Raw genomic sequence first — 12,436 nt, forward strand, 5'->3', positions numbered from 1 at the left:
ATATCGTATCTCATTGCATGTGGGGTGGGGACGAATAGTGAAAAAACAAAACAACACACCAGGTTATTTATGATATCTGACATTACTTACATTTCTGCCATGAAGTACACATGGTAAATCAAGATTTATTGTTCTAGTCACTAAGACACAATTTCCTGGAATAATGAAATGACCCATGAATATATACACAATTTCCCTGAATAATGAGATGACCCATGAACATATACACATTTTCTCTGAATAATGAGATGACCTATGAGTACACACACCTTTTCTTTAAATAATGAAATGGCCTATGAACGTTTATACATTTCCAGCTGAACAGAGGTGGACAGATAGAGCAGTTCCCGACTAAACTAAATCAGCACGAAAAGAAGCAAAGATAAATTGTTTAACGGCAGACCCCCGCTGTCTGAAAGCCTAATTAACTCTGGCAGTGTTTTACAATGGCTGCCAAAATGGGTTTATCTTTCAAAAACATAAAGCTAAAAAAAACAATCCATTCCAGAAATATGTTTTAAAATTAGAGGATGCTAATCCTGACATACAGTATATAGTCTAATAAATCACCCTGGATTGCTATAGGGCATTATGGCTTTCCATAAAAACAGAGAATGTGTTATTCTCCCTGAGGCTAAAACACATAAATATTTGCAAACTCTGAAATAAAATGTCCAGACTGATGATGAGGCCGCCAAAACAAATCCACATAAACGAAGGCTATCCATCAACAGGAGTCAAATGTTTTGCTCCGGGCCATTATTTCAGGTTGGTGACGTTCGAGGAGCTAAGAAAAGCTTTGCTACCAGTTTTAGAAATGAAATTTCACTCCTGAAAGTTTTCAGGGAATCTGACTCCTTAATGGTGCATTAATATCTAACTGTATTCATGGAAACTCGTTTTTGATACGGAAAGATGACGATTCGTGGAAGAAAAACTTCACTTACGGAAGAGAATAACGAAAGACTTTTAATCAGGAAGAGGACCAGGTAACCTGAGTCCCTGGGCCTGTCCTGGATCTGAATGACCAGACCCTGAGGCAGGAGACAGACGGGCCCCAGGCTGAGCAGCTGAAGTCTGTCCCCTGTGGACAGATACTCCAAGATAAAGACAATGGCGGGAGCCAGGAGGAGCTGAGTCCTGCCGAGATAGAAGATAAAAGAGACGACATATTTCTCATTCTGGAGGTCAAGGAGACCCCCAGGCTACGCATGTGCAGAAAGGATCCTCAGGGGAGGGGGTGCTAGACCATAATGTGTTCTGTCAACTTCTCAGGGAACCTAGCGCCCGAGTCCATCTTGGCTAAAAGATGCACGTGCACCCAGGGTAGGGCCCTGAGCCAGACGAGATATGGACTCAAAGCCAGACAAAGCAAGATGATTGGAAGGAAACGCAGAACTGCCTCCATATAAGGGATTTAACCCACCCCAAAAGCCCACGGCTCTCTTTCTCTCTCTCTGAGCCCGCCCGTGCTTTCTCCGCGCCTATCTTCTCTCCTGATAAACACTTTACTTGCCTCACTACTTTTTGTCTCTTTGCTGAATTCTTTCTTCAAAGCAGGCCAGGGCAGCACTGTGGCCTGGGTTCGATCCCCGGTCAGGCAACTGAGATTCCCACTTCAAGCTGACACAGCCAAAACCACCCGAGATTAGTCCCGCCTACTGCATCTACTGCTCCATGCCTGCAGTGGAGAGGGTACCCAGCGCATGGTAAATACCTCAGAAGCACACGGAAATGATTTCAACTGGGAAGTGCCCCAACCTTCGATGCTTCAAGAGAAGTCCAAGCCTTCTTAATCTGTAGCAACGAATATGGCAAGTTCCCACAGTGTTTATTAAAGTATCCAGATTTTGATGGAAATATTAAAAATAAAGGCTGTTGTGAGTGAGACTGTTACTTGCAACAGACTCTCTTTGACCAGATTTTCATCTCCTCTGAACCCTCTTCCCATCCAAGCCTTGACCTCTGGACTTTCTTTTTCTTTCGATTTATATCTGTCTTTGCATTGCCCGTTTTCAGCAAAAATCCTGCTAAGTCTGTTTAGCCAGACTCTCCCACTTTTGATATCTGATCACCCTTGATACGTGATCAAACTCCTCACCCCCGGTGGTATCTGATCACCCTGGTCTGCCTTCAGCAAGAGTCCCGTGGAGTGAGTTTAGCCAGAACCCCCTGACCCCTGATGTCTCCTCATAGTAATTCCCCATCCACTGACCCACACCCTGCTCCTGGGCTATAAAACCCCACTTGTCCATGCTGTATTTGGAACTGAGTCCAGTTCTACCCTTCTGCATTAACTCCTGAATGAGATCTGTTTTTACCACTTTATCTGTTCTCTGGCTCTGTTTTTTCTTTAACAGCTATATACTAAAATCTATCCTCCTCTTCTTGGCAACTTGGTTAGAGTCCATTTCTGAAGTCCTAGTGGTCAGGCAGAGCCACGTGACTAAGTATTCTCCAGTGGAATGGAAGGATGTATGCCAGTCTGTGTTTAGGCTTTCAGATCACGGGCGTGCCCCCTTCACACTCTCTCCCTTCCTTCTGGCCGCTATTCAGGCACTGCAGCAACCCAGGTTCAGTCACGTAGACATGCCTAGGGCACGGTGGGAGCAACAACCTGGAAGGAACCTGGGGCCCTCAATGACCAGGCAAAGCCAAGTTATACAACCTGGAACACTCATCTCAGACCTTCCTGCAAGAGATAAACTTCTATTATCTAAGGCAATGCATTCTTGGTTCTCTTTTTTATTTTTTGGGCGTACCACGCGGCTTATGGTTCACGGACCAGGGACTGAATCCAGGCCCACAGCAGTGAAAAGCCGAGTCCTAACCACTGGACCACCAGGGAATTCCTCCTTGGTTGTCTTTATTATAACAGCATGCAGCCCAGCCTTACCCTGACCAACACAGAAATGATTATATCTGTGATGATGAATTTTTCTTCAGGAAAAACCCACGTTACTGTATTCTCATTGGAAATCTATTTTCATATTGAAAATGGAAAGAACCAGCAGTGCTACCATCTTAAGCCTTCAAACCATTCACTTCAGAGGTCTTGTTTACATTTTTATATGCATTTTCACACCTATTTATGCCACAAAGCATACGTGGAACCCCAAGACTCATCTACACACCTGTAAGAAAACTTATTGTGCTTTAGCCATAATCTGAGCAACTACTGAGTTCTGTACAGATCATTAAGACAAGCAGAGAAGAGGTATAAGACCAGTGACACTGTTACCAGGAAACACAATTCAAAAACGCTTATATGGCTAGAAACCATAACAAGTTCATAGCATGGATTTTTACAATTTATGCTAATTAAAGAATTTATTATTTTATATTATTAATAAAACGAAATTCTAAAAAGATAAACTTAGTATACCTTTCTCAGTCTTTAGCTTTCTGGACCTTTTCGCTCTGTTTGAGGTGATTACCCACCCCCTCCCCCTTCCTGAAACTCTGCTTCCTCAGCTCTCATAACATCGCTCTCCTGCCTCCTTCCTGTTGCAACTTCTCCATCTCCTCCTGGGACCCTCCTTTCTCTCCGTGCTGTAATTGGCTGGTGCTCGTATAGGGCTCTGTTTTTGGCCCAGAGGCTCTGTATGGGATACCGTTCAAGTCCACAGCTTCGGCTGCCATCTACCTGCTAAACTCTCAAGTCAACCTCTACCTCCCGGCCAGACAACGTTCCTGAGCCCCACGACTACTCACGAGGAGGCAGCTTCCACTACAAAGACTCTGAGAGTCGTGGAAGGTGTCCTTAGGAAGGGAAACACTGGGGTGTCCGGCTCCTGCTGGTTCAGCTCACTGCACGCCCGCCGCCAGCCCAGACAGTGTCCTTCACCAGACGGGAGTAATGGGCACAATTCAGGACGCTCCGCCTTTGAGGAGGCCATAAAAATTAATAATTCGTGAAGCCGAACTGGCACCTGGGAAGGCAGCAGGCACAGCTGGTGACCCAGATCCCACAGTCCCAGGGGGTTCAGAGGCCCAGAGTGGGTCCCCTTAGCTGGGGGTCCTGCTCACTCTTACACTACATGTGCGTTTATAATGACAAGTCAACTTTCATTGTTATAAAAGATGGAATTCATTAAATGCCATTAATTAATTAAATATGCATACTCCACCCACTTTCTATAAACGATTCAAAGTAGCTCCTAAAAACACAGAATGTATTTGTATGAAATAGAACTAGACCAAAAGACCGAGGCCAGGGGGAAATGAGGCAGAGGCAGCAGGGGCAGCTGGTCTCCAGGAACCGCACCTCTCAGCCGGGAGCTCCAGAAGTGGCCCCGTCAGGGCTGTGGCAGAACGAGAGACCCCGGGACCCGACCTGGCCCTGTGACCACGACCGCTCAGAGAGGAAAAGAGGCCGGGCCTGGGAGACTCCAGGCTGCTTTGGTAAATGAAACACCATTTCTCAAGCTCTCAGTGGGAACCAGGCTCTCAGCGCTTTACTCCATCACCTTAGTAGACTTCACGAGGATGTTTTAGGGGAGGTACGGTAAGTCCCCTACATACGAACCTCCGAAGCTTTCAAAGATGCGAACGTACGTTCGCACGTCCGATCACGTAAGTTAGTTCACGTGTCTGGTGTCATCTGTAAAACTTGGGTACCTCGGCTAACTCTGTTGGACTTACGAACAAACTGGACTTACAGACGCGTTCTCAGAATGGAACTTGTTTGTATGCAGGGGACTTACCGTATTACTATCCACATGCTCTCAGACAGAATACTGAGGCTCAGAGAGGTGAAGGGATTTGCCCTACATCAAACCGGTGACAACGGCCTCAGAGGATTTCATGGTCAAGACTCAAATCTCCTATGATAGATACACGATAGGCAATGATGACCTGTGATTCTCACTGGGCTCCTGAATTCATTCTGCAACCAACCCAGTCCAACAACTATTACATGCCAGGCTCGGGCTGGGCACCAGTGATATGGAAGGTATAAGACTCAGTGCCCTGAGGGGCCGGTGGTGCAGGCAGAGCACAGACAACGATGCTGAGAGGACAAGTCATCGAGCACCAGCAAGCCCACTGGAGGCCTGCACGCCGCCCGGCGGCCCTGCCCACTGGGCCCTTCCCTGGGAAGAGCCAGGTGGCCCTCAAGCCCTCGCAGTGCTTAGGGACCTCTCCAGCAACAGCAGACTGGCCTGGGGGGGCAGACCCATTCTCACGTCTGGGTACCCGAAGCCCAGCCAGAGAAAGGCGAGTAGAAGCTGCGAGCTGCCGGCTGAAGCGTGGTACCTCCCACAAAGCCCTTGAGGCTGCTCTGGGTCCGGCCAGCTCAGCGGCCTAGTGGCCCGCCTGTCCCCGGGCTGTTCAAAGTCCTGTACAACGGCAGGACTGTGCCAGTTGTTAACACGCTGACACTCTGCTGCGCCCGAAGGAGCAAAGCCACTCCCCCCAGCTGCCCTCCCTGTGTCCTCCCGCCACCCTGGATGCTCCAGCCCAGAAACTAAAGGGCTAATACCCAGCACAGCAAGTGGCCTCCACCCTTGCCTAGTCCTAAGCCAGTTAAGGTCTGGTCGTTACGTATTCTGTTCTGAGATTCTTCCCTACGTCCCCCTTTCTCAGGTTGACTGAGGCAGTGGCGGTGCCTGATACAAGCAGAGAATCCCTGCTGACGCGCTGGGAGAGGTCTCCTAGAAGGCGTACCATCTCAGGGGGCCTCGAAGGAGCTTTGGAAGGGGGCCAGCAAGCCAAACGGCAGGTGCAAAGGCCTGAAGGGTGAGGGGCTGGCAGGCAGTGGTTGGCAGGGGCCGAGGGTCCCAGCAGAAAGGCCAGCACAGAGGGCTAGAGACGAGGAAGAAAGCCAGGGACTGCCCGGTGCTCTGACACGGGCTGGACTCCATCCAGGGTGTTTCCCAGCCCATGGGACACAAGGACATGCATCCGTATTTGCTGAACACGGAAAAGACGTAAATCCCCAGGCTGCGAGGCTCATGGCCTCCAGCAGGAAATGAAAGCCTAGAGTCACGTGGTATTTCGTGATGTTTTTACATAAAATGGTTCACTTCATCTTCCCCTTGATATTAGACAGCAAGAAGGCTGAGATGCAAAGGGTTAACCTGGAATTCCCGGGTCCACACTGCAGTCCACTGTGAAGGGACAGCCTGGCTGCAGGGCTGCAATCCATGGCTCCACCCGGCTGGCGCTGCTGGGGCGGGCTGGCACCCAAGGCATTCCATCAAAAGAACGTCATCCCCACAGAGCACTTCCCCCGCCTCCGCTCCTCATTCAGTAAACTCTGCTTGGGAGGTTATGCGTCCCCTGACACATTTGCTGAGGCCTGGCCCATCACTTTATTGCTAACTGTGCCTCTCACTGTAGAGCCATGCCATGTCCACATGCACAATTTCTACTCTCTTTTCAAGTATTTTTCATCGTAAGGGCTCTCAACCAAGGGCAGGCTGTCCCTACTCCTGTGAAGAATGAAAAGGTTGAAATAAATGTCTTCCGGTTGTGGCTTTGCAACTGGTAATGTGCATCTCCTTATCAACCCACTTATTCCTCACCCCATCCCTGTCCGGTCAGCAGCGTTATCCCCATTTTAGACACAGAAGGCTGAGGCTCAGAGAGCCTAAGGGACATACCTGCTCCCCTCAATGGAACGGCCACGCCAGGGTCCGAGGACTCCTAACCCAGTGCTCACTGCACCCCGTCCCAGTTGTTTCTCAAACTGAAGAATAGCAGGGTGGGAGACTGCAGATAGCAGGCTGGCCTGGGCTGAAATCTCAGTTTATCTGCTGTGTGGCCTTAGGCAGGTGTTCTCACGTCTCTGGGCCTCTATCCTCTCAACTGTGAAATGGGATTCCCCTGCAGGAGTGTTCTGACGATCAGACTCCTGGCAAGCAGTACTCACTGGACAAGTGTAGGCCACTCCCCGATTCTGTAATTCTCCGGTCAGCCTTTTAATTTCAACAGAGGCAACAGATTCTTGAAAATGGCTTTTAGGAAAACTGCAACTTACCTGTTAGCCACCAGAGTGCAGTCAATTTCTGGGCGCTTCGTTTTGGGAATGACATACAGGGGGTACCTGTCCCCGTGTCGAATGAACACATGCACTGAGACCAGCTTAAAATGATGCGGAGCGTGACCTGCGAGAGAGAAGCACACTGTCTGGTTATCACCCAGGAGATGTCCATCCCTTTGACCTCGCAGAGGAGGGGAGGGGTGACCGTGGTGGAAGGGTGCTGAGCTGGGTGGGAGGCCTCTGACCAGCCTCACCGGGCAGGGCACAGGAACGTGAGAGGGCTGCTTATGCCCCAGCCCCCTGGAAGTCATGGGGAGGCTCTGGGGTGTGGTGGGGGTCACCTGACCTCCAGTGAAACGTGGGCAAGACTATTCATGTAATGGATAAAGAAGATGTGGCACATATATACAATGGAATACTACTCAGCCATAAAAAGGAACGAAATTGAGCTATTTGTAGTGAGGTGGATGGACCTGGAGTCTGTCATACAGAGTGAAGTAAGTCAGAAAGAGAAAGACAAATACCGTATGCTAACACATATATATGGAATCTAAGAAAAAAAAAAAGGTCATGAAGAACGTAGAGGCAGGACAAGAATAAAGATGCAGACGTAGAGAATGGACTTGAGGACACGGTGGGGGGAGGAAGGGTAAGCTGGGACGAAGTGAGAGAGTGGCATGGACATATATACACTACTAAATGTAAAATAGATAGCTAGTGGGAAGCAGCTGCATAGCACAGGGAGGTCAGCTCGGTGCTTTGTGTCCACCTAGAGGGGTGGGATAGGGAGGGTGGGAGGGAGACGCAAGAGGGAGGGGATATGGGGATATATGTATACATATAGCTGATTCACTTTGTTATGCAGCAGAAACTAACACAACATTGTAAAGCAAAAAAAAGACTATTCATGTAGCCTCACACACATCCACAGACTAGGGGAGGCCCACAGAAGTACTGGAAACAATGACTTCTTTAAATCTCACTCTCGTAAAACACAGCAGGCCACAAACAGATAAATATTCAACATCGTTCTTTGATACACTTTCAACAAAGCAAAACTCAACATAGAAATCATATTTTCCTACACCTTCACTTCAAGACACCAGCAGGGCATGCTGTGGAGGTCCTAAGCCTAGAGAGAGCCCGCCCGGGAAAGGAGTTAGCTGAGGATGACACCCTAGGGCCAGCCAAGGCCACCTTTCCATCTCACTGCTGTCTCACTGATAATCAGGATGATGGCAAACATTTGTGGAGGGCTCATCATGAGCCTCGTGCTGCTCAAAGAGGTCACTTAATCCTCCCAGCAGCCCTGTGAGGAGGGACAGCAAGTTATGCCCATTTTACAGACAAGGAAACTAAGACCTGGAAACTCATTCAAGGACACAGCCTGGTGGCAACTGCAAGCTTTGGGCCCTAGCCGTCTAGCTCCTTAGATGCTGGTTGAAGATGGTACCACGCTGGGCAGCGCAGCCAGGCCTACCTTCCATGCTGCGCTCGGCCACACGTGGAATGTTGCAGTACAAAAGGGCTTCGTAAACGGGGTCCATCACGGGGGGCTCCGTCACCGGGTCAGGCATGATCCTCTTTCGATTCTTGCCAGTGACTCCATTCTTAGCTGCCGACACTGGGATCAGGTGGACTGCAGAGAAAGCAAAGCAGGTCACGACACACATGGTCCTGGGCGGGGGGCGGGGATAGGGTGCACAGGCCAGCTAGACAGGCCCAGAGGGCAGCTGGATTTTCACCGTAACTATCGACTCCCTCAGAATTAGGCTGGACTTCAATGTAGCAAAAAGTCAGCTTCAACTGTTTCTTGAGACCCCTCCAAGCCCTGCCTCTTTCTCTCAATGCCATTATCCTTTCCTTATCAGTAATTATCTACACAACACCAGGTGGGCCCCCCAGAGAGAGGGGGCCTCACCCATGGTGGTAAAGGAAGAACTTACACACTAACTCCATGCAACCCGATTACTTCGTTCTGAACAGCCTCTGAATTCTGGTAAATACTAAGGAGGAAAACCATCACCTATTGAGTGCCTATAAAGTGCTGGACAGGTGTCTGACGTATCTCATTTAATATTATCTGCTTTGCACTTTGTGGGCCCCTGAGCCCAAGCACAGGCATCCGCTCATTAATCCTCAAGAGACCACTTTACAGAGCAGAGAGCCAGGGGTCCAAGGGGAGGCTGAGACAGCTGCCCAAGGTGTACACGGTGGATGGAAAGCCATCTCAAGCTCACCTCTCTGCCTCCAGACCAGGTTCTCCCCCACCGTCTGCTGGACCTGCAGTCTGTTCTGTTTGTCCATCTACTGCTCTTTCTGTTGGTGAACCACTCCTTCCCTCGCATGTGGTTCGGGTGAACTGTCAATCACATCGCCCTGCCTCCTTGAGAGAGGTACACTACAGACACGGGGAAAGGGGCTCCTTTTCTCCCGGACGCTGATCTCTAAGAATGGAAACCTGGGGCTGCCCCAGCCATCTGTCGCTCATGGGCAGCCTCTGCAGTGGAAGAAAATGAGGCTAAGTAGAGATAAGCCAGACCAACAAATGAAGAGAGTTATCAGAAAGAGGAAGGAAGACCTGAGGACATCCACCCTTCGAGCCCCTGGGTCCAGAGGTGGTCAAAGTGTCCATTAGATGTTCCAGTTCTGTAAGTTGAGAAAGTCGTCTTATTTCAGCTAGTTTGAGTTGGGTTTCTGTTACTTTCAACGAAATGAGTCCTGGTTCATACACTTTATCAATTATTTATAAGCAGATGTAAGTCCATCTTCTGGGTCAGTGGTCCCCAGTCTTTCTAAGAGTTCCCAATTTGGAACTCCCTACAAAATAACAGTTGGACTTTTAGCATCGCCAACTGAGGAAATACACAGAAATAGGTGTGCCCATGAATCATTTAACTTCTAAAAGGCTTATTAATCATCATATAATATATATGCATACATTTGAACGACAGCTAAAACAGGGCCCAATCCCCCGTCTAAGTCCACTTAAATTCCCTAGCTACTCCTACAAATTCTTCTGTAAATATTTAAAACTTCCCTTTGGCAAACAGACGTCATAAACAAAAGTAAAAGATAAGCAATCCACTGAGAGGGAAATATTTGCAACATATATTACAAGTTATTAATATCCAAAGTGCACAGATCTACAACTGAAAAATCAATAAAGGATATATAAGCAGGCTAATTAAAGAAAAATAAATACCAATGGCAATAAACACATGACAAAATGTTCAACATTATACCTACTTAAAGAAATACAAAATAAAACAATAGGATATGATTCACCCCCACCTCACCAGACTAAAAATTCACATTTTAACAATAATATCAGTACTGGCAAGGGTGTGAAACCTACATTTCCATATACTGCAAGTGAGAGAGGAAACTGGAAGGACTTTTCGGAAGAAGTATTTGGCAGTCGCCACTAAAATGTTACATGTGCTTTATCCATGACCCCATTATTCTACCTCTTGGAATCTATTCGACAAAGATATCAATTCCCATCACCAAGACGTATGGCCAGAGAGATTCACTGCAGCGCTGTTTATAACAACAACAAAAAAAGGGAAATGACCTAAATATCTTTCATCAGCAGAATAGAATGTTACATCCACAGTGGAATATTCTGCCACAGTTAAAAAGAATGGAAAAGCATCAAAGATAAATGCAGTGAATAAGCCAAGTCACTGGATATCTATATAAGCCTTTTTGTGGAAAGAAAAAATTAACCATAAACGTATGAATATACAGGCACTCTTATTATGTAAATGAACAGAAAAATGTCTACAAGGACATCTATCACAATGCCTTTGGGGAATGGGTAGAATGGGGTGTGAAGAAGTATTTTCACTTGTTTTTCTGTAACTGTCTATATTGTTTTACAAATCCACGCACGTACATATGTAGATATGGGTTAACAATAAGCACATGTTACATATATTCTATAGGTATAGAAATAGATGCATATTTCTATCATGTCTCGATATACTTTTTTTTCAATAAGCATATTTTCGTTCATTACTTATGATAAAACAACAACCACAGAGCTAGAGCTGGCCCTTCAACAACTCAAATTAGCCCTCTGACTGGTCCTAGAGGCACTTTCTTCCTAACAGCTAGAAGGCCCCAGAACTGCTAATACTAGCTCTGGTGTCCAGAGGTCATATACCATGGGAGGATTTGTGCCAGATCAAGAGAATGATGAGAAGTAGATGTCCTAAGGCAGTATGTCAATGACCCAGCCCTTCCGGCTGTGCTGCACCCCTCAATCCTTTACTCTGCTCTGTTATAAAGTGGTACCAGGTTCTGGCCCCTTAGCCATGCCTGTGGGCAGACTCCCTTTGAGTCTGGGCCAGGGAAAAGCGAAGCTAAGGAGACATGATAATAATATGAGTGACACAGGGACAGAGGGGCATGGTTCCCTGCACATCCCAGAGTCCCCACAGTTTGCTGGCTTATCTGAGAGCACATGGGGTTAGGCTTGTTGGGGCTGCCACCTGGGAACTGCTATAAGCTGAATGTTTATGTCCCCCCAGATTCACATGTTGAATCCTAACTACCAAGGTGATGGTATTTGGAGGTGAGGCCTTTGGGAGTGATATGGTCAAGAGGGTGGAGCCCTCATGAATGGGATTAGTGCCCTTATAAAAGAGACCCCAAAGATCTTCCCCACCCCCATTTCTGCCATGTGAGGTTACAGCAAAAAGATGCCTTCTAGGAAGTGGGCTCTCACTAGACACCAAATCTGCCAGTGCTTTGATCTTAGACTACCCAGTCTCGAGAACTGTGAGAAATAAACTTCTGTTGTTTGTAAACTAGCCAGTTTACGGTATTTTTATTTAGCAGCCCAACAGACTAAGATAGGAACCACCCACAACTCAAGGAAGCAATGGTTTGAAAGCCACAGATAAAGAAACCTTCCATCCAGAAAGTTTTTATCTGCTGCTTCCTCTGGCATCTGGGCCTCTGGGTCAACCTCGCCCACTAGCTGTTGAAATTACCTTCCACTGTTTCGCACCTTCCTGAGTTACCAGGACACAGCGTCAGTCCATGTGGGGTCCTTTGAAGGGTCCTCGAGATGCCAGACAATCAGGGGAAGTTCTGATGCATAGAGGCCACGGGGTGAGACGTCTCCCCAGTTCCATCTCCCTACGTCCCCTCCCCTACCTTGGTTCTCATTGTCCTGAACTGCTCAGAGCTGCCCCCATTCCCACAGGATGCTTTTCAGGATGTTTCCCTCCTCTTGCTTATGCCTCTAACCTCACCCCAACCTCTGTTTCCCAGATCTGGCTAACTCCATAACTCATCCCAGGGGTCACCTCCTCCAGGAAGCCCACCCCGAATCCCCAAGTAGTTTGGACATCCCCCTTCTATGAGCCCACCTGGTTCTTGCTGCCCTCCTAGCTCACACTACAGTACATGTAAGCAGAGGTGCCCACAGTTTATCAA

The 12,436-nt window shown here is 47.9% G+C and overlaps 1 protein-coding gene across 9 annotated transcripts in view; it reads right to left on the reverse strand.

Moving 5' to 3' along the window:
* PXYLP1 (2-phosphoxylose phosphatase 1) overlaps window positions 1-12,436 on the reverse strand; it is a 68,657-nt gene that overhangs the window by 8,089 nt on the left and 48,132 nt on the right. For all 9 annotated transcript variants that reach the window (XM_060298545.1, XM_030873348.2, XM_060298547.1 and 6 more), the window contains 2 exons: window positions 8,466-8,624; window positions 6,983-7,109 (listed from right to left, as the gene is read on the reverse strand). In XM_060298545.1, the coding sequence (XP_060154528.1) occupies window positions 6,983-7,109; window positions 8,466-8,624 (286 nt within the window). The remainder of the gene's footprint in view (window positions 1-6,982; window positions 7,110-8,465; window positions 8,625-12,436) is intronic.

This window comes from Globicephala melas, chromosome 4 (genome assembly GCF_963455315.2).
Source record: "Globicephala melas chromosome 4, mGloMel1.2, whole genome shotgun sequence".
Taxonomy (NCBI): domain Eukaryota; kingdom Metazoa; phylum Chordata; class Mammalia; order Artiodactyla; family Delphinidae; genus Globicephala; species Globicephala melas.